We start from the raw sequence: 21,598 nt of genomic DNA on the forward strand, positions 1-21,598 counted from the left end.
AAAAGCCCAAAATGCCTTCTGTAGATACCAAAAGGACTTCATTCAGTGGAATGCAGTGGTTTGGTTTAAATTGCTCTCTACTGAGGACAGATTTGCATTGTTGGTAGTCAGGAGGTTAAGACAATAGTGTAAGGTTTTATTGAAAAAGAAATAGGTGTATTTAGCTAATATCTTAAATATTTTTAAAATAAAAAAGACTTGTGTGGTATTCAGACTAATACAGTTATTGTGATGGACTGGCGGCCTTTCCAGAGTGTACCGGTACCCGTTTCATCCAAACAGTAACTGGGATGGGCTCCAGACTCCAAACAGGACTTAAAAAATGAACAGGTGGGTGGATGCAAGTGAGGAACTCATTATATTTGAGATCGAGAGAAATGTATATGTATTTAGAATGTTCTAGAAAAATGTGACTAGAAACTGTTAAGATTGAAAGGTTTTCCAGTGTCTGGCAGCAGTAGTGTGCACGTTGGCATGGAAACCTGGTCAAGGTGACCGGTTGAAGTTTAAAGAAGACATAAAAAAAAAAGCTTTAAGTGATTGCATGGTTGTTGAGATAGGGTGGGATCATGCCTTTTAGCGATTTACCTTCCTGCTACTCACTGGATACTTTATTTTTGTCAATAAAACCCAAAGCTGATAAACCCTTAAAGCAAATATATAATCACAAAAAATATACAGTATACAGAATAAAAAAAGAAAACATCCGTCCACCTTGAACCTGCTTAATCCCTTTTGGGGTCATGGGTTACGCGGTTAGCCCATCCCAGCTAATGTTGGGTAAAGGGGGGATACACCCTGGTTGGTTTGCCAGTTAAACAAACAAACAAACAAACAACATACTTTTGACATTAAAACCCTGTTAATGCAAAAAAGCCACATGCATAGAAAAAAACTTAATTTATTCTGGGTCATTACGTGGATTTAAACTGGTTTGAAAAATTGGATTAAGCAGAAAACCTGCTTTTTGCCTGATCTTCATCTTTGCTCATCATGTAGTCATTTGTTGTTGGATTTTTTTAATGCTCCTGCCTAAAACCCTAAACCCTAAAAAAGTAAATCTACAGCAAATGTTATTGATTGACAGACAGCAGAGTTTCAATTAAAGTATTCTTAGTTTCAAATCTATTTTATTAAGTTTTAAGTTTTGCTGCATTTTAGATTTAAATTGTTAAGACTAAGAAGGAAACATTTTAGCAAAAGAAAGGTCACAGCTTTGATGACCCTATAAAAACAGTATTTTTTTAAATTATTTAAAAATTGTTTTTAACATTTAGACATTTTGCTTATCATCTAATCAGTTTTTTGACAAAAATATAAAATATTTCCTAGATTTCTGTCAACGACGGAAAGTCCGACCTTTAAATGTCACACTGACACTGCTCCATTGACGTTGCCTTCAGGGGCCCAAAAGAATCTCAAGGGTCTTCCATGCTGAGCCTTGAATTCTATTGGAATCTGTAAATTGGTAAAGTGTCATACATACATCATATTTATTCAGGAAAGAAGCATTAGATGTGTTTTTAGTGAACAATCTTTCTATTGAATTTGAAGCAAAAATGTCGTTTTTTGGCTGCTTTGACGTTTAACCTAACTTGAATTACTTCTGGCCTCCAAGGACAAACAAGAGTGATGCACAATAAGGACTGCCTGCAGGACTAACCCCCTCCCTTGCTGAAAATGTTGCTTTGTCGTGATTGACAAGCTGGAGGGTGCTTGAGTGAGCACTGATGGGACCTTTTTCGTTTTCTGGGTGAAGAATAGAAGCTGCAGATGTCTTTTCCACCCCCCTTATCTCGCTCCCTCTCCATCTCATTTCTTGCTGCACTGCTTCCGGCTGTGTGCAGACTCACTCACTGTTCAAATGAAGGCTGTGCGGCTCTCTGCTGCATGCTTTCATGCAGTCATATTCAGTTAGCAGCAGCCTCTTCATGCTGCTCTAAGATACACTGAGGAAATCAAAGACTCATCGCGATTTATGAAAAATGACACACAGGCAGTTCAGTTTGGAGTCTAAAGCTCACATTCTGACCCCTAGATACGACCCGAGGCTCACCATCATCCCTGATCTGCTTTTCCAGGACTTGTGTTGTGACGACTGAATACATGAATTAAGACGGGCTATTTGTGGGCCTTTCTCTTTCTTCTTCTCTGATAAAACTGTTTTTGAAACTTGACAGCAGCATTTCAGGCAGGAAATAATTCACTTTTCACTTTCCTCTTTTTAGATGCGAAGCACCCAAGGTGTTTCTGTGTGGCCTGTGGGATTTGTGGGTGGCCGAGCATACGAGCGCCCCCTGGTGTCAGGGGGTAAAGTTGTGGGCTGGTACACCGGTTGGAGACCGGACAGACCCTTCGCCACAGATATGGCAGGTAAGAAACAATTTACAGGTGTATTCTGGAAGGTTAATGGTGGGGCTTAGAGATGAATAAACGTAACAATAAACCACAGGTAAACCTTTATTTTGTTTCATGTTTTTGAAAATATTGTTACTGATGAGTTTATTACGTTTATAGATAATTAGTAATTCAGTGAGCAAAAAATAATCTACAAAAAAGTTCTTCTGCGCTGCTTGTTCACCTTTCTCAGTTTCGCTGTTTTGCAGATTTTTGTGATTGCAAATTAGCATCTTTGTTTTTTTAACAGCATACCGTGTACTGCGTCCTGATTGGCTTCAGACTTTGCCACTCCTCTGTGCTGTGTCTCCTGTACAGAATAGCTTCACTTTGCAAAATCTACACAAACTTTCATTTGCAATCAGATCTATTTCCTTTTAATAATACTGGACTTATTTTCTATGAAGGTTTGAACTTTGAGAGTTTAAAGAAGAGAGAAATTTGTTAAAATGTTCATATTTGTCTGAGAAAAGTGTATAAAGAGTTTTACGTCCTTAAGACATCTGTCATCTTATTTCACAGAGTTGACCTACAGCTAAATAATACTTCCAAAAAGCTTTCTGTGTTGGATATCCTTTGTAAAATGAGTAAACTGTCAGCACTCTGAATGCTGCTTCAGCTCCAGCTACATCAAAAAGTGGCCTTCCATCTTCAATTTTCACATCAAAGGATTTTAAGTAGTTGATAAAACCAACAGTGCACTAGAATCAACAGCCGAACCCAAAGAAATCCAGAAATAGCAGCAATTCCGTCATGGAATTTGTTCTTTGGCATTAAGCTAACTGTTTGGATTGTGCAGCTGAATTTTAAGACAACTGGCACATATTTTGTTGATGGTTTACAACATGAATGGATTACCCCAAAAATGGTTAATCTGGCATTTTATTTGTCAGATGATGCCAGAAGTGAAGAACAGGGTCATAAAATCTCTAAATACTACAATTACAACATGAGCAACAGCTGAATTCAAAAACTCTGTACTGCCCTCTATTGTTTGGGTCCGTCACTACACACAAAAACTAAAATCTTAAGAAATACATTTGTTTACTTTCAAGTAACAATAACTTATTACACTTAAGACACATACGTGTTGCAGGCTATGCTACACTAAGATATATTTACCCATTTTACACAATACAACTTTAATAGATTGATTGAAACAGTAATTCAATTTATTTTTCACAAATATTTTCTGTAGCACACAGCTTAAAACACGGATGAATGTTAAAACTGGCAGATCTCCACCTCATTTAATGTTCTTGCACACAAACACACTCACACAGGCACCTCAATTACTGAGCATTGTTTTAAACCATTGATGTAATTACACCATTAATTTGCAGCTCAAGTCATCCACTGCTGTGGCTGTATTAAGAAGCATATTCGGCTTTAAATTATGCAGTGGGAACAATGGCTGCACAAAGCCATCAGCTCAAACTTTATTGACTCTTAAATTATTATTCATAGCATTTATAATGAGCTGTCTGCTGACTGTCAGCGTGTGTCTCACCACTGTGGGGTGTTGTTAGCAGACCTCTAAAGCCTCACGTCTACTGCTCTGTCTCATTTAGCCACAGACAATGGAGCCCGGGCTGTGATGTTGTGCAGCAGTGCTCTCGAGGGCGCGTGCACGTCTGTGACTGTTCACATGCGCAGAGGCAGTGGCGCACACCTGGCAGCACTTGAACTGAAACAAACAGCAAAAAGCTTGAGCAAGGCCACAGACAGGAGCATTTATGTAAAGCTGACACCGACTGCATATACGGTGCACGGAGGAACATAAACACAGAGAGGTTTGTCTTTGCTGTTGTGGTTTGTGTGCCTGTTGTCATCTCTAAGATAGACATGAAAATGTTTAACCTGGAGTAACCCCAGTTTTTTTTATTCTGCTGCCGAGATGATGGAGCAGCAGGAGCTGAGAGGTTTGAGACCTTTGTTCTCTGCTAAAGGACCAAAAATGCAATTACCTGGACAGAATAACAAACAAGTTAACAAATGTGTAAATCTAAAAAATATAGGTCTTTGAGTAGAAATGTAGATTTGCAAGTATATTAACCCAATGATCCCAGGCCTTTTTTAGGCCACAGACCGGTTCGATGTCAGACCATATTTTCACGGACCGGCCTGTACAAGGCTGAAGTGGGCTTCAGTTTCCCATAAATTTTGAGGGTAAAGTTTATCTTCACCCTCTATAATATCTCTGCTGCTGCTTTAAACCTTATTTGTAAACTGGATTTTGTACAGGAACCACTAAAATGTGATCTAGATTTTCTCTTAACCCACAACTGTCAAAGTTGAAGCTAAAAAAAAATCAAAAGCCAACTTCAGCCCCGTCCAACTTCTAAGTGGTGATGGATAAATGCTAAATCAAAAAAAGAAGTCACCAAAACTACCTTAATTTCCGGGTTATAAGCCGCTACTTTTGTCACACGCTTTCAACCCTGCGGCTTATTCAATGATGCGGCTCATTTATGCATTTTTTCTAATGGCCGCTAGGGGCGCTGGAGCAGAAAGGGTAAGAGTGAGACAGGGGGAATACGGTAAATGTGTCGAGGAAGACACAGGTTTAATGTAAATCCCTGATTTGTGAATGAATAGCACGAACAGACACTCATCATGGAAAATGCAAGAAGAGATGCAGATGACGCAGCTTTCAAGTTGAAAGCAGTGTGAAAAAAATCACCAACGGGTTTGGAAGAGCCGCTCTGCTGCGTGACGGAGAGGACAGCGCAAGCTCAAGAGTGATCTTGCCTCAAGATGAGAGTGAAACTGATAGCAACAACGAAGGAGACACTGAGAAGGAAGACTTCCATGGTTTCAGGGGTGCGCGAGCCTATGTTACTGCTGCTTTCAGTGACTTTTACCAGTATGTTTTTTTTAACCAGCCCTGTTAGTGCTGTTACTACCATATTGCTGCCGTGTTACTGCCGCCTCACAGTCACTGTTTGGAATAGAGCTGTGACGGTGCGGGATTTTTGATCACCGCAGTGATTGAAGCAGCAACAGTCTTTATTCTTTATTAAAAAATAACCGTAACAACTAACTACTAACTAACTAATTAATGAACTAACTATATAGGTGTTTTAGAATGAGTATGTGTGTGTGTGTCATCGTGCTGCGTGTGTGAGAGGAAGGAGCCTAGCAGCAAGAGTGAGCGAGAGCCTCCCTCCTGCGCTGCACGAGCTCTCCCCTCTTTCTTACACACACGTGTGGTGTCAGCACATACACATCCTCATTCTACAACACATGTTTCAATGTGGGCACATGCGCTTTATAGACAGGTGCGGCTTATGTATGTACAAAATGTTTTATCCTTTAGAAAATGTAATGGCTGCGGCTTATAATCAGGCGCGCTAATATTTTCTAAATACATATAATAAATGTGAATCTATCTTTTAAACAACTTTATTAGCAGTATCCCTGTGACATTTGACAGTTGGTTGCTGAATTTTATATATTAATATTGTTATAGTGATGTGTGGGAACAACTGTCACAATAAATCCATATTTGGATTAAAGACTCCTGGTTTTTGTCTTTTAATGTAAATGCAATTTATTTCTTCTGTTTCCTCACTGATTCTTTTCTGATAAAAGAAATTTTCCAAATACGTTAGTTTTTTGTTAACTTCGCTTGGGGAAATGAGTGGAATGTGGTGGAAAGAGTATATTAGTATTTCAAAATAAAACTTCCATCACAATGAGATTATTTAAAAAAAGGAAAAATGTAGATTGGGTTCATTTTCCTCTGCGGCTCGGTGCCAATTGTCTCATGGACTGGGACAAGTCCGCAGCCTGGAGGTTGGAGACCACTGCTTAAAGGCCCGTACACACCGGGACGAATTTCGCGCGCGATTTTCGCCGACATTTAACGCCTCGTGACCAAACAAAGGGCACCCATGAGAGTGTGCACACCGACGCGAAAAAACGCCACGCGTCAAAAAAAAACCCTGCCTCGGGTTCGTTTTATTTTTGACGCGTCGCGTCGAAATCTATTCGACCAATGAGAACGGCGCGTTTGCACACGTGTCTGGAGCCTCTGAAGTTACAGTAAAACACAACTTGGGGGCGCTCAAACACAAGACTGCCTTGCTGAGCACACATACCAGCGAAGAAGATAGACGCCGAGTTGCATCTACACAGCCGCGAAGAAATAATGACGGACATTCTAAAATATCCCCGAACCAAGCACCAGTTGGAGCTACTGGTGCTTGAAATATTCATGTTTTCTTTGTATTATTCTGACAAGCGCTGAAATACTTGCTCTCTTCTTCTGAGTGAAAAGCGACTTTAAGAAGCATAAAATTGCGCAGCGCCACCTTGTGTACAGGAGTATTTCTGTTTACATTAAGCGCCATCTAATGTCAGGGAATGAAATTGCATGTTCGCTCGGCTCATCGTCAGCGAAAATCGCCTGGGTGTGAACACAAAAAACGTAGCGAAAAACGCTGGCGAATATTCGTCCCGGTGTGTACGGGCCTTTAATCTAAAACAGGGAGCTATTATTTTGACTTTCTGGAGGTGTGAATATCTGTGAAGTTCAGAGCTCCATAGGTCTCACCTCCAGGTCTGCAAAGTGAACAACATGGAGACTCTACAGGGTTTGTGCATACATACATGAGTGTCATCAAGCCCTTTCACTTGCAACACTTTCACCGAAAGGATAACAGCCCCTTTCACAGCTCTCTATTTGTGTGCCTGCTTGCAATTAAGATTCACAGATCTTTTCAGAAAGCTGCTGTTGTTGCTACTTCTCAGAAAGCTGCTCATATGGGTGGAAATCATCACCGTGGCAACTGTGAAATTAGTGGAGAAACGTCCAGCTTACTGGACAGGACACAGGGTACCGCTCCGCTGAGAGGCTCACATATGCGCCAAAAGCAGTTATTTAAGAGTTAGGAAGCTGATATTCACAGTCAAATGTCACATAGACAAAAAACCTGCAGGGAGATTTCACTGCAAACTCGCATGCTTTCAATTGACCTCTTTTCTCATGGCTTGAAAGCCCGATGACAAATCACAGGGAGCAATGGAAAGTGAGAAACCTTTCCAATAAGTCACTGCCGCTTCTTCGTTTTCTGTCAGCACAGTCATCATGTGTGTGTGAACCTTTGGAAAGAAAGTACTACATGTCAGTCAGCTGCTGCACAGCAACATCTCCTCTACTGTGCAGAGAACAGGTACAAATTCAAGATCTTTAAAATTATTTGTTCTAATTTCTTATTGAACAATAACTATATAATTATGACTAAGATGACATTTTATGAAGATGTAATGACTTGCTTGCGCAGAATATCTTTGATATTTCTCTTCTGGCAAATACGAAGCCCTGAGCATGACATAAAACAACACAATTTTTCTATAAATCAATCATTTCTGGCCACAAATTAGTGTTTTTTTTTGGCTACAAATGAGCATTTTATTGACATTTTGTGAGTTAAATTTGTGCATGTTAATAAAACGTGTGCTGTTTTGTATGAAAACCTGTATAAAAAATGGTATCAGAGCGAGAATCGTTCTTCTGACAAATAGAATGACTGTTTGTTCTTCCATAGAAGTCTTTGGGATTTTGACTTAACCAGTGGCTACTTTGTGTTTGGAACACGAAGGGGGAGGGGCCACTCAGTCCAGCTCTCTAATACAGTCAATGGTTTGAACCAATGCCTTCAATTTACTTTTCTTGCCCCCCCCCCCCCCCCCCCCCCCCCAAAAAAAAAGTGACCCTTAGATTTAAATGATCAGATTATGCGTTGGTCACACTTTAGTTCCTTAGTGTCTAGGTTATGATTTTAGTATTCAAGTCATATTTAACTTTTTTAAGATTAGATTTCTGTCCAATAGTCGTCCTGCATTCATGTTGCACCATTTTATTTCAAACCAAATAGAGCTCAGTTGAAATCATGTCACAATCTACTAATAATTCAAAGTAAGCATCCATTTATAATATCATTTTAAAGATATTACTAAAGACTAAATCCAGGGTGGAGCTAGAACTGTAAGACTTTGGAGGGGTGGCAGATGAGAACAGTAGAGTGGATAAAAAATATGTACTTCTTACAGGTTGCTTTTATTTCATTTATAAATATTGCTTTTTTTCATTTTTGCAATGCTTAAAGAAGCTTGTATTGACGATTTCTTAATCTTTGTCCATAATGATACCGACTCAAAGGTTTGGGAAGCAACTGGGGTGGGCAAAGCCTTTTGTTGGGAGGGGGGCTGCCCCTCTTGGCCCCCTGGATCTCCGCTGCTGAGTAAATCAGTTTGAAATAAGACACTTTCAGTGCTAATCATGAGGCTGACGGTAGACAGAAGAAAGCAAACTCAGTGACGGTGAATGGGTTTAGGTTGTTGATCTTTCCTTTTGACACTGAATGAATAAATCAAATAACAAAAATTCTCACATTAATGTAACCCTTGTGCTATGCTAGGCACTTTAACATTGGGAGTTGGGTCATCTAGACCCACTAGACAGTGCTCTGCACCTTTTCTCTTCAATGATTTGTGATCTTCACTGGTGTCCATGGATTACATGAAATCTTTCCACCTTTATCCACCTTTGTCATGGTAGGGAGAACACGTCAGTGTACGGGTGGGGTCAGCTAAGATAGCACAAGGGTTTTAATCATACTTCACTTTTTACTTTGCAAAAATACCTTTAAAAGATTTACATTAATATTAGACTTTGTTCAAATAATTCTTGCTTTAAAAACACATGTAAAGATTTATTTTAGGATGTATTTTGGAGCAAAATAAGTATTAAAATGAAGAGACTAACGTGGAGTCAACCTCAATATTTATTTAGGGTTAGAGTTTAGCAATTTGAAGGATAGGGAAGATTGTACCAGTGGCATCACTTTGCATTAGATCAGACAGTTGACCCAGAAGTTAAGGCTCTATGGATTCCTTCTCTTTATTCGCTGATAGCAGTCATGTTCAGAAGGAGAACAGATGAATGTTTTCTTAAAAAGGAATCACATGGACAAGAGATAGGTCAGAGAAAACAGAAGAAACATGTGGACATAAAGTCAGAGAGGCTTTTTGAGGCTTTCAGACTTACACAACAAGCCAGGTTTTTTATTTCTTTAATTTTAAAATGCATGATTGATATATGGATTTGGTGAATTAATTCTTTTTTACAGTAACTTTTGGGATTTTTATTCAAACTGCTTTCTGTCAGTCTTAAATGCAGGACTTACTAATTTTTTAATTCAAAGTTCCAGCTTGGTTTGGAGGTGATACAGGCACAGTCCCATTCAGCCACGCACACGCACTCCACTGGAGCCAACCTGTAACCCTCCAGAGCAATGTGGGGTTCAGTGTTTTGCCTATAAGGACATCTTGACACATGGGTGGGCAGGGCAGGAACTTGGACTTGCAATCATCTGATCAGAAGCCCTACCTCTGCACCACAATTATCAATCTGTAAGAAATCTTTTTTGTGGAAAGACCTGGCTACAGGAAGTGAATATTCAGATTAGATAGCAAATATATATAATATAGACAATTGTATCAGTGACTAATTCATCATCTAGGTCATGATTCTTTTTTGGGTTTTTTTTTGCAACTATTTTACTTGATGGTTTCCCTTTTTAGCAGCTTGCAAATCGGCAGAATATTCCTTTTTCCTTCAGAAAAAAGGTCTTCATTCATGTTTTCTGCGATTACTAAAGCAGGTGCTGAGGTCTTGTTGAGGGGGCAAAAGAAAAACCTGCTGCTGTGCCGCCTGAATGAATTCAGTCTTTAAACTGACACGAACATCTCTGTGAGAGAAGAAAATAAGACATGCTTTAAGGTAACCTCCCCCCTAAAAAAAGAGGAAAAAAACAGTTTTCTAGTTGTGAGTTTTTTCTAATATGCCAATGTTAAACTTTTTTTTGTAAATCCCAAAATTGATCCAACCTCACAACAGATCTCTTCACTGCAATAGTTAAAAACAATATTTTTAACTATTGTTCCATCAACAGAAAGGATCATTTATAGACAAACCACAAAAAATTAGAGTGGAGGATGACTAAAAGGATGAGTCTAAATCTTCCTTTACTTTTACTTTCTACTTTCCAATCAACATTTTCCTTCGCTAGCATTTGCAGTTGATCTGCATCGCAAACTGAATTTGTGCACAGTTTTAAGGACAGATCTATGGTGTGAACAGCCCTCCTAAAACCAACAGGCTAGAGTCACAAATTGTCTTCTTGCAATAAAAGGTCAGCTGGTTGGAAGTAAAGGCGACTCGGCACGTGCCGCCAGCAGCCATCTGGCCTCAAGGTCATCCAACACATTGGATGTGAGAATGAGGCGTTCTGCACACACATGCTGACAGCTCAAGATGCAGTGAAGTACCAGGAGGAGTTATTGTTGGTTTTTTACCTTCTGTTTTTTTTATATTTCTCTCTAGGAAACGTGGGGGAAAAATAAACTGGATTTTGTTCAGCTTTTAAACTGATTTCTGCATGTTCCAAATCCTGCAGCTTCAGAATGACTTTGTAGTTCTCTATTATATTTAGCAGCTTTTATGATGCCTTTGAGTCAGTCATGCTCTTCAAAAACAGCCTCTGCCAAAACGCAGCAGCATTACCAACTACAAAACTGATTCCTACAGAATAAAGGTTGACACTATTATCAGTTACCATTACCCTGCACTCATAATCTGTCATTTTGATCTACAAAGCATTGCCTTTCTGGTGCTCCTCCCCAGGTTTTGCCGTGAATCTTCAGGTCATCCTTGCTAACCCGCGTGCGCAGTTCAAGCGGGGAGGCTCCCAGCCCGGGATGCAAGAATCCGACTTTCTTAAGCAGATCACCAAGGTGTCCGAGCTGGAACCCAAGGCAAACAACTGCACACGGGTCAGTGAAATGAAACACCGCAGCAACGTGCATACATTCAGTATGCCCATTCAGTTCTTTATTTAATCGTCTGTCTCTTTTTGCAGAAAAAATGTGTCCATTTCATAATAAGTTCAGTGTGTGAGCTAGTTATTTTATGTTTTCTTTCCAGTTTTAAAATGAGGTCATCTTCGCAATTTGATTCAATTTGTAATTCGACACAATTTAAGTTTGTTCTAAAAACATATCCTTAACCAAAATGTTACAGAAAACTGACCTAAAACAAGTGTTTTAAAGTGTGAAAATATTCAACTTTAATCATTTAAAGTTAGCAATAATTCAATTATATTCATGTATGAAAAGTATTCTTTTTTTTGCTTAAAAATAACCAGGAAAATCTTCTTTTTCACCCAAAAATCATGGATTTGATTAATTTGACATTTTTTTAAGTAAATTTGGGTTTGACTCACTTAATTCACTTCACTTCAATTCACTTATTTTTAATCTAGCCTTTAACCCCTTGACGCCTGAATTTCTTTGCAAGCTATGAAAAAAAAATCACTTTAGCTTTCAAGAAGATGCTATTATTAAGGTTATTTTGGATTATTTCTTCACATAGAGACTTGGCTGTATTATTTACTTATAAAAACATTCAAATGTTAAATACAATCAAGCGCAGCTGTCTTCATTGGTTTTCTCCAAGATGGTAGGACAGTGTGGCACAACATGACCGCATGCTGAAGCCTTGAGCTTCAGATTCACTCCAGTCACTTATGTTCCATCCTGTGTCTCTCCAGCACTCAGCAGCTTTTTGTTCTGAACATGTTCCATAACTTAAAAAATGTCTTATGTTATTTTTTTTAAAAGTCGGCTTTGGCATGTCCCAATCAATAACTTGTCAAATCTTCTCTGCCAACACCAAACAGTTTCTTCTGATGTTTGTCCTTGTTTGGTGTTAAGTGGATTGGATGACTGAAGGTTAAAAAACAGGACATTTTGGAAATATCCCAGGTTTGTAATTTAACAGCTTTACAGGTTTGTGGAGGGAACATATACAGTCATAACAGGCTGACTCCTCCCCTTGATCCAGTCACCAGTCTGGTCCCATAATGCTTTGGGATGTCATCCCCTTCTGATTGGGTTGGTAAACTGGAATTGACAGGATGCCCAAACAATAATAATAATAATAATAATGGATTGGATTTATCTGCGCTTTTCAAGACACCCAAAGCGCTTACATTATGTCCATTATTCATTCACTCCTCATTCATACTTGGTGACGGTAAGCTACGGTTGTAGCCACAGCTGCCCTGGGGCAGACTGACAGAGGCGTGGCTGCCATTTCGCGCCTACGGCCCCTCTGACCATCACCGGGATCATTCATGCACATTCACACACCAGTGGAGCTACACTGGAGGCAAGGAGGGTGAAGTGTCTTGCCCAAGGACACAACGACATTTTGGCTGGTGGGAGCGGGGATCGAACCGCCAACCCTTCGATCATTGGACGACCCGCTCAACCACCTGAGCCACTGTCGCCCGACAATCCCATAATCTATCTTTTGGTTGGGACTGCCCATTCCATCCTCTCTACCACAAGGTTCTGAAAACCTCTCTGATGAAGCTATGAATCAAGAGTTGTGGTCTAAAAGAAATAACTGTAGATAGGAAGACAGGGTTGCAAAATCTCAAAAATCTTTCTGCACACATTTTGCATCCAAAGGTGTTCTCCAGTAAGAGAGAGGTGCCGTCCCACACCATCACACTACCTCTGCCAAAAAATACTCCATCTCCAGAGGCAGACTCTGGACTGGTTGCTGAACACACCGTTCCTCCTCTTTCTCTACTACTATCACCAGATGATAATGGCCACGATTGGAAACCTCCACACAGCCCTTCCAAAGTAAAGATAGGCTGTGTGGACTCTGGAGTTTGCAAGATCATGGTGTAAGACCTTATTTTAGTTCCTATGGTACCTAAATGCTGTAGAAGACATCTCTCGATACCAGAGTTCACTGCAAACCCTGCTGCACGTTGGTTTATTGGAACCAACTTGAAGTTTTCCATTTTCAGAGACCCTTTTCAGATCATTCAAACATTACAGTACCTGCTGGTCCAGTCAGCAGACAGACACCTCCTGACCACTGTAGTTGGGACAGTCCTCTCAGGCCCCTGATTGGGGCAACCAGAAGCTGAAAGCAACAGCCACAAGCAACAACATTGTCAACAGCTTGCAACTGTTTGAGGAGATTTGGCAACTCACATCCTCATCTCTGCTGCTCATCCCTCTATGGGACTATGTCCTATTATGTTAAATCTTGCTATCTCACGTTACATTGTGTATTGTTGCTATTTACTGGCTAATTGGTGACAACATGATATCCTTCTAGTTAGACTGAATTTGTGTCAAATCTCTTGATGAAGCTTGATTCTGTCTTATCAAGAAAACTAAGGCGCTCTGCAAGCAGGCATGTTTTTCTCGTGTGTACTATCAAATGTAACTCTGCACCACTGAAGCCTGTTGTGCAATGAGAGAGGACGACGTGCACCCTGGGACTATCTTTATCCTGCGATGCAGTTAGACTCCTGAGGGCACAACTGATCAGTAAATCCCTGATAAAGTTGTTTATGCACTTTTTGCCCTTCTGCGTTCGTGTCTTTGACTGCTGTGAAACATAAGTCACAATAATGGCCTCCATCACAGCAGCAACAACCCATCTCTCTCCACAACTGACAGTATGAGTCACTCTTTGAGTCAGTGGCATGGTCTAAACATAGAACCACACAGCTCGAATGAGACAAAAGGCACCGTAGCTCCATCAATTCTGGTCTTGCAGGGAGACGGCTGAGATGAATGCAGCTCATCTGAAATCAACAGAGGCCCTGTTGGCGCTTGGTTTTATGAAGCCACTCGTCCTCTTGACAACCATCAAAAAGCTGCTTTAAGAAGGACTTTTGGTGAGAAATGAGTGCGATGCCGTTTTTCACTCTTTTAAGGGAACAAATGCACCAGAACTGTGACGTTACTGTTCTTCCAAACACATTCAATGAAGCTGTTAAAGTGTGTGTGTGTGTGGGGGGGGAGTGGCGGTAAAGGGGCAAGTGTAGAGCTGGGGGTTCAAAAAGGGCAATCCTGTTAATGTTGATTATATCTTTGTTTAGGCCATATTCACACAGCAACTATGTAAATTTAGCGCATTTTCCACATATGAAATGTTGGTCTTTTGTAATAAATGCGTGATATACGTAATTCATAAGTTTCATGTGCTCGTCATTCGTCGATGTGCGCAGATGTCTGTTGAGCTTTTCGGCTGACGGGTTTTTATGTGAAATCCATTTTGAGCCGTTCAAAATTTTTGGTCAGTTCAGAATTACGCACTTTACGCGTATTTTACGTAGTTTATACATAATTATTACTAAAAATTATACACAATTGTGCGTGAAATTTGCGAGAACAATGTGTAACTATCATATTGCATATACGGTGCACATATCACTTTAAAATGACTGATACACGAATCACTATTGAATTGCACATACACAGTGCACTAATCACACACGGTTCATGTGCTTCGTTGCTTTATGTGTTCTTGCGTGTTTTTTCATACTTCTTCTGTGGTTATAACATGGTTCATTCGTGATACATCTGTAAAAATTTCACATAAAAACCAAAACTTTTCTAATTTTTTCCATGTATGTTCACGTATGACCAATTTTCATCTGTGCAATATGTGCAAAATGTAGGTATTTACGTGCAGTAAATGAGAGCTTCTTTTGATTTCAACAATCCATTTACAATCCCGAATGGTCACCACCTGTGTATGCTCCACACTGTCGGAGTAGCAGTCTCCCTCCCCCCAGTTCTCAGTAAATGTTTCATGCAGGGACCAGGATAGAGACTCCACAGTTGCTGGGTCATCATATACAGCTGACTGCTGCTGTGCAGACAGCTCTGTGTTGAGACTATCATCATCATTATCAGCCCCATTACACTAATGGAGGAGTCCTGCCACTGACATTAATGCAGGCCATTTGCAGGCTGTGATAAAATCAGTCTTTAGAAGGAGGGAAGTGGGGTGTCACATACAGCATCAGCACAGCGCTGTGATATCACTGCTTGTAAGGCCACTTCTTCTGTGGTTAGCGTTTGACATTTGAACAATGAACAGGCCATCAAATGGGAGGCGGAGCGTGACATCAGTCTGACTACGGTACATCCTCTGTTAGTGGAATCATTTTACATGAAATGGTACATGTTACAGAAGTAGTCAAAATGTGTAATCCTGATCAGACTTTCTTTATGCAATTTTCACAGACATAAACTGTATGTTACACAGAAAATAACATTTAACAGACATAAACAAAAATAAATGTAAATCCCTAATATAAAAATAAATTCACCTAATGTATGTAGTGTTTAAAAAAAGTCATAGTGACTGTTATTTTCAGAAAGCAAAAAGTTTTTTTTTTTTAATAATTCCACTATTGTTCACTTATTAACTATATTATTATTTCTAAGTCTGAGATCAGTGATCTGTCTGTGATCCTTTATGGGTTCCAACAAGCTGTGGTGCAAAAAGTACTTGCTGGTCATTGATTCTGTAAGTTATTTCAAATTAAAACGATGAGGAAACTAAAGTGCAACAGATGTTAATATAAAAAGCTGTAACCCAATGAGAAACAAACATGAAAGTACTTAATCAAAGTGACGCACAACCAAGATAACAGGAAGTGTGACAACAGTGGAGCTAAACATGTTTATGGATGAATAGCATTTCAAAAGGAGCACTAATGAGAACAAACTTAACCTGGAGAATATAAGTAAAAAAGGTTACAATAGATGATTTCTGACTTCAGCTGACTAAAGATGTCTGCCTGTTGAAATCAGTCAGATCAGAACCCCCGATTGAGATGTAACGCATATACTGCAAAAGAACACTGAAGATGGGGAGCTGGCGGCCTGAAAACACGAGCTAGGAAACAGATGATGAAATGAAAGGAAGCTCTGCTGATAGAAATCTAAACCAGGTGATGGGAAAAAAAGCCTATAACTCACTACAAACCGAAAAAGTTCCAAGAACTAGACCAAGCAAGAAACGTTGAGGAGGAACATCTCAAATCCTGAAAGAATCACAGACCCTTGACTAATGCAAATCCGCTAATGATCAATCTGGAGTGGGACTACCCTAACCTTTTCCAGGTTTAGTTAAGTTAATGTAAAAAGTACAGAACTATATAGGCCATGTTCATTTAGCGTTTAGGTTTAACTGACCATAAGAGACAATGACATTGGTTAATGGAAACCTTATCTTAAAAATCAAACCTAAAGACCTTTAGAAGATAACCCCAAAGTTAGTTAGACTCTTGTCCATTTTCTCACTGATGCGTTTACATTGTATCCTGGGTTTCTCTTTGATCAAGTCAAGGGAGCCTGAAGCTTGACCTTGATGAAGTGGGCAAAACTGCTCATCAGATGTTCTCGACAGTATCTGGAGACGACTGACAGGAACTGTAATGTAGTCAGAGCACAAGAGGAATGGCAATAGACAGCAGAGACAGGACAAGAAAAGAAGGGAAACAGGAACAGATGGAGACAGATGATAGCACAGGAGGGAAATGAGATCTAGAAGAAGGAGGGACATAAAGACTGATGGATTGACTTAAGGAAGAGATAAGAAAACGTAGATACAATGACAAAGGAGAAGCGACTCAGGGTGGTCTGCTGTCGTAGACTGTAAGGACTCAGTACACTCTGACACTTTTGGATTCAGGGTCGTCTGCTAGTTTTGGAACCAGGTGGATTCTTAACAGTGACCAATAATAAGATGGACAAACTCTTGGAATGATAGTAAGATTTGTGAACATTCCAGAGTTTCATGGACAAGTATAAAACTATTTACAACATTTCTGTACCTTTGTCTTTATTCACAATAACATCCAAACTTGATTGCAATTGGTTAAAAAAAAACTCCTGATATTTTTACAGAATATCAAAATCTCAAAATCGTAAAATCATTATAACGTCACTAAGAGCAACCAGAATTGAAACATACATAAGGCGCTCTGGATTACTTTTTGAAAAAATTAAGTCTTTTCAGTGTGCCTTATTGTGCGGAAACTGCAGTAACTGAACCTCTTTCTCCTGCTGTGAATTAAATCTTGCTGCAGAGGGGAAAAGTCTTCAAACTATTTTTTTTTTTTCGTAAACTTGGAACATTTTACATTGAAGTGGACAAAGATTTACTTAGATGTATAAAAAAGCACCCAAGTGGTTACCTAATGAACAGATCTGGCTAGACTTCCTTTAATTTCCAAACGCATAAAGGGTTACCTTTTGGGTAGCATACGCTGACCAGTGCACCAGTATTTTCTATACAAAAGATTGAAAGATTGTAACTGAACCTACAAATACAACTGCACTAAATTAAAACACTTGGTCAGCCAGCAACGATATAGATATCAAGCCTTGGTCACATGCACCTGTATGAGGGGTTTTTCGGTTGTCTTGACTTGTGGAGGGTCGTAGAGAGGAGCGTCTGCATCTTAACCCTTGTGCTATCCTAGGGACTTTAACATTGGGAGTTGGGTCATCTAGACCCACTAGACAGTACTCTGAACCTTTTTTCTTCAATGATTTGTGAACCTCACTGGTGTCCATGGATTACATGAAATTTTTCCACCTTTATCCACCTTTGTCATGGTAGGGAGAACACGTCAATACAAGGGTGGGGTCATCTAAGATAGCACAAGGGTTAAGGGGAACACAGAACAACAACGTACCATTGTCGTGTGTGTGGTATTGTGATCATTAAGCAATTGTAAGGCTTATGTAAGTTGCACGCACTTAGAATGTTTGTGTGATACTGTCAGTTTTTGCCCTTATGCCACACTCTAGTCATAAGTAAGGTGCGAGTACTGGCCCCATTACTAAACGAATGCAGGGTGTGCATGTGATCTGTCAATAACTGTAGGATGGCCTCAGAATTTACGCTGATTGTCTAGTTTTCTTATTTCTTACAGCCAGGCTGTAAGCAAGGAGCCAATTATGACACCAACAGCACTCAGAGTTAGTGAAATGCTTCTCAAAATGTATCAGTAATCCCTTACACTATTTTGTTACTGGTAAAAATAATACAACCTGTCAGACATTACTTTTGTGAGGAGCTACTCCAAAAACTGTTTCTGAGCTTTGTAGCAAACTCTGTGTTTTAAATTGAAACAGTCTGTGGCGTGAAAAGGTGGCAGAGCATTACTCCATCAGGAAGAACCTCATTATTTCACAGAACATGATCTAATTGTGACATCCAGAACTTTTCCATCACCTTTCCCTTCAGAAGTCCTTTCTCACTAAAAGCCACTCGTGAATGTGAAAGCACAGCAAAGACTGCAAATGAATGTATTTTTTAAAGTTCAGGACATAATAAAAGAAACTGCTGGAGTGGAATTTGAATTCAATAGCAACACTATGCACAGTGTCTTGAAGTAAAACTGCTTCTTCTTGAATTTGCTCTTCTGATTGGGAGTAATGGGGGCATCCTGTCCTTTAGACCAAAAAAAGCTTTTTGTCTCCAGGTTACCTGAAAGAGAAAGAAAAGCGCAGAGGGCAGAGAGGACTCAGAGGTAAAAAGTGTGTAGGGCCAAAGGAGGAAAAGTGCTTCTGATGAATGAGGAAAATAAAAAGAAAAGTGTCTGTCGGTGTGTGTTTGTGTGCACAGACCCAAACTGTGTTTCCCCATAGCTCTGGATCAGCGCTTTCCAAAGAGCACTTCCATTTAGCCTCATTAGAAATGCAAATCAGGCCAATTAACAGCGCGGTGTGCAGGAAGTGACTTGTTCCACCTGAAGAATCCCAGAGACATCAATGTTTCCTGTTACCCATAAATCATGCCCGTGGGCGTGTGTGTGTGTGTGGATTTGAATACAACCCTATAGGCTCGTTCAGTGCTACAAATTTAAATTAATTAGATGAAATCTGCTGACTCCAGGAACATTTCAGTTTTAACATCCTGTGCAACATGTTCGAATATCTTTATTGGCAGCAGTATTTTTGACGCGTAGAGTTAAACGTCCACACCAGGCATTCGATGCACATTCAAGAACATGCTTTTGGCATATGGTCTTCACACTGGATGAGCAGGGAGGGGCTTCTTCTTCAGCATGTCCACCACATACAGTTGGAAGAGGCTTGGCGAAAAATGCCAAAGTGGTGCAAATCTCTATTTCGACATATGAAAGACTTGGTGTCATATAAATCCGTCCAGGCACAAAACGCATCATTCATTTCTCCTCCATGATTAATTTTCAAATGGTTGGCACTACCATGAATTGAGGGGGACGCCATCCATAGGTTATTACCAAACTCAATTCCCTGATTGGTCAAAGTTCAACCTGGTTTAACTTTTAATGGATGCCCAATAGCTGCACATTTTGTATGTATAGCCTAAAATCAATCTTAAAAATGTGCATAGCTATGTGTGAAAATGACATTTTTGAACGTGGAAGCCTGAAACGAGCATTTATATGCATTTACTTTGCCTTTTCCTTAAAACTGGTCACTTGAATATGCGTTGCCGAGGGCGATGTGAAGGTAGCACAAGATTGGACCAGCTCACCTGAAATATAATTTCTGATAAATGGTCTAAACATCATCTGCTTCTTTGCCATCAAGCTTGTAAAAGTTATTCGACCTGTTATTGATTCCTTTTTGTCCACATTTTGGTAAAAGGGTGGAGATGGGACCTGAATTTCTGGAATTATTTCTTAAGTCCAGCCTGAGAGTACGTCATAGTAGTCCAGCACAGACAGGCTCACAGTTGTATTTCAGCGTTTTCACTTTTTCACCACCGAGAGGCCAGCTCTGAACCGAAGTTTAATGCTTTATGAGGGTAAAACGAGCTATGAGAGAAGAATAATTTAACAGACAGTTGCTCCTTTTGGTGCAGTCTATCCGCTGGAGAACTACAAAAACAAGCTCCATACAAATAAGTCCAAATTGTTACCCCATAGGGCAGATTTTCTGTAAACCTTGTGCCATCCAAGGCACTTTAACGTTGGGAGTTGGGTCATCTAGACCCACTAGACAGTGTGCTGAACCTTTTTTCTTCAATGATTTGTGATCTTCACTGGTGTCCATGGATTACATGAAATCTTTCCACCTTTATCCACCTTTGTCATGGTAGGGAGAACACGTCAATGGAAGGGTGGGGTCATCTAAGATAGCACAAGGGTTAAATAAGCAAAAAAGAAATCTGCCAATGGGGTAAGAAAAAAATGTCTTCTTAAGGGCTGTTATTGCAAAAAAAAAATTCTAGTCAGACATATTTTCTCAAACAAGATTATTCTGTTGTTTTAAAAACTTTCCTAATAAGATTATTTTTCTTCCAAGACCAAAAATAGGAATTTTTTTCTTGAAACAAAGGTTTTTGTTTTTTTTCTAAGATTCCATTTTTGCAGTTAAAATAAAATTTCACACTACCGACGGTAACCTGGGGAGCAAAGATTTCCGGCTGTGTTGGCATTTCTGCACATCACTGCGTTTCCTTTCAGGAGAAAGCAGCCGCCCTTTTAGCACAACAGAGAAATGTTAATCAGCATTCAGCTGCCACCGTGGGCACAGAGCTGCATTCAGGTCTTCAATAAAGCAGTTCTGAGGTGAAGTGGATTGCTGCTCAACCCCACCGTCCATGCCCCCCCCCCCAGAGAAGCTGCTAAGAGAAGACAGCAGTTAATCCATTCGCCTGTGTGCCGTTTTGACTAAAACTGTACCGAGAAGTGACAAGGGGAGCTGAAGAAATCGAGTCAGTTGACTTGAAGGCTTGAGTGTGAGCTTTATTCAGGAGAAACACGAATCTAATTAAGGAGAAGCCAAAGGGAAGCAGGAGAGACAACAAAACAGTTATTGAGGTGGGAACTATCGGGGGCAGAAAACGGACGGAAAAACAGACGCAGTCTCACGTAAAGAGGGAAAATAATGCACGCTAACTGGAGCCAATCAGGGCAGATGGAGCCAGAAGGAAAGAAAGGTCAGAAAAGACAGGCGGAAAATTTACTACAACTGTATATCACATTTGCAAAAAACCACAGAAAAGAAATTGATTTTAAAATGACTCAAGAATGACATAAAAGCTGTAGATAGAGTTTTTGTTAGTATATTAAAAAAAGAAACGTAAACAAATCTATAACCAAAACAAAATGTGGGATGACCTTCAGAATAAAAGCTGGAAGAAAAGAACTCCATTCAGTTGGAGCAGCATAATCATACCAGGATCTGTGATGTGTTTGCTGTCCTTCTGCAGGTGCTGGTTTGGCACACTCGCACAGAGAAACCTCACCTCGCCAATGAGGCCAAACACCGGAAGGACTCGGTGCTCATCGAGGTGTGA

General features: G+C 40.0%; 1 protein-coding gene across 1 annotated transcript; it reads left to right on the forward strand.

Moving 5' to 3' along the window:
* Window positions 1-2,228: 2,228 nt before the first annotated feature.
* On the forward strand, window positions 2,229-21,598 carry b3gat2 (beta-1,3-glucuronyltransferase 2 (glucuronosyltransferase S); the record flags this gene model as incomplete). Its single annotated transcript, NM_001163084.1, is given in 3 exon segments — window positions 2,229-2,373; window positions 11,090-11,238; window positions 21,512-21,598. Coding segments are annotated over 3 exon segments (381 nt in total), but the record flags the coding sequence as incomplete, so codon positions are not given.

The sequence above is a fragment of the Oryzias latipes genome, chromosome 15 (assembly GCF_053564925.1).
Source record: "Oryzias latipes strain Hd-rR chromosome 15, Olatipes_Hd-rR_3.1".
Lineage (NCBI taxonomy): Eukaryota > Metazoa > Chordata > Actinopteri > Beloniformes > Adrianichthyidae > Oryzias > Oryzias latipes.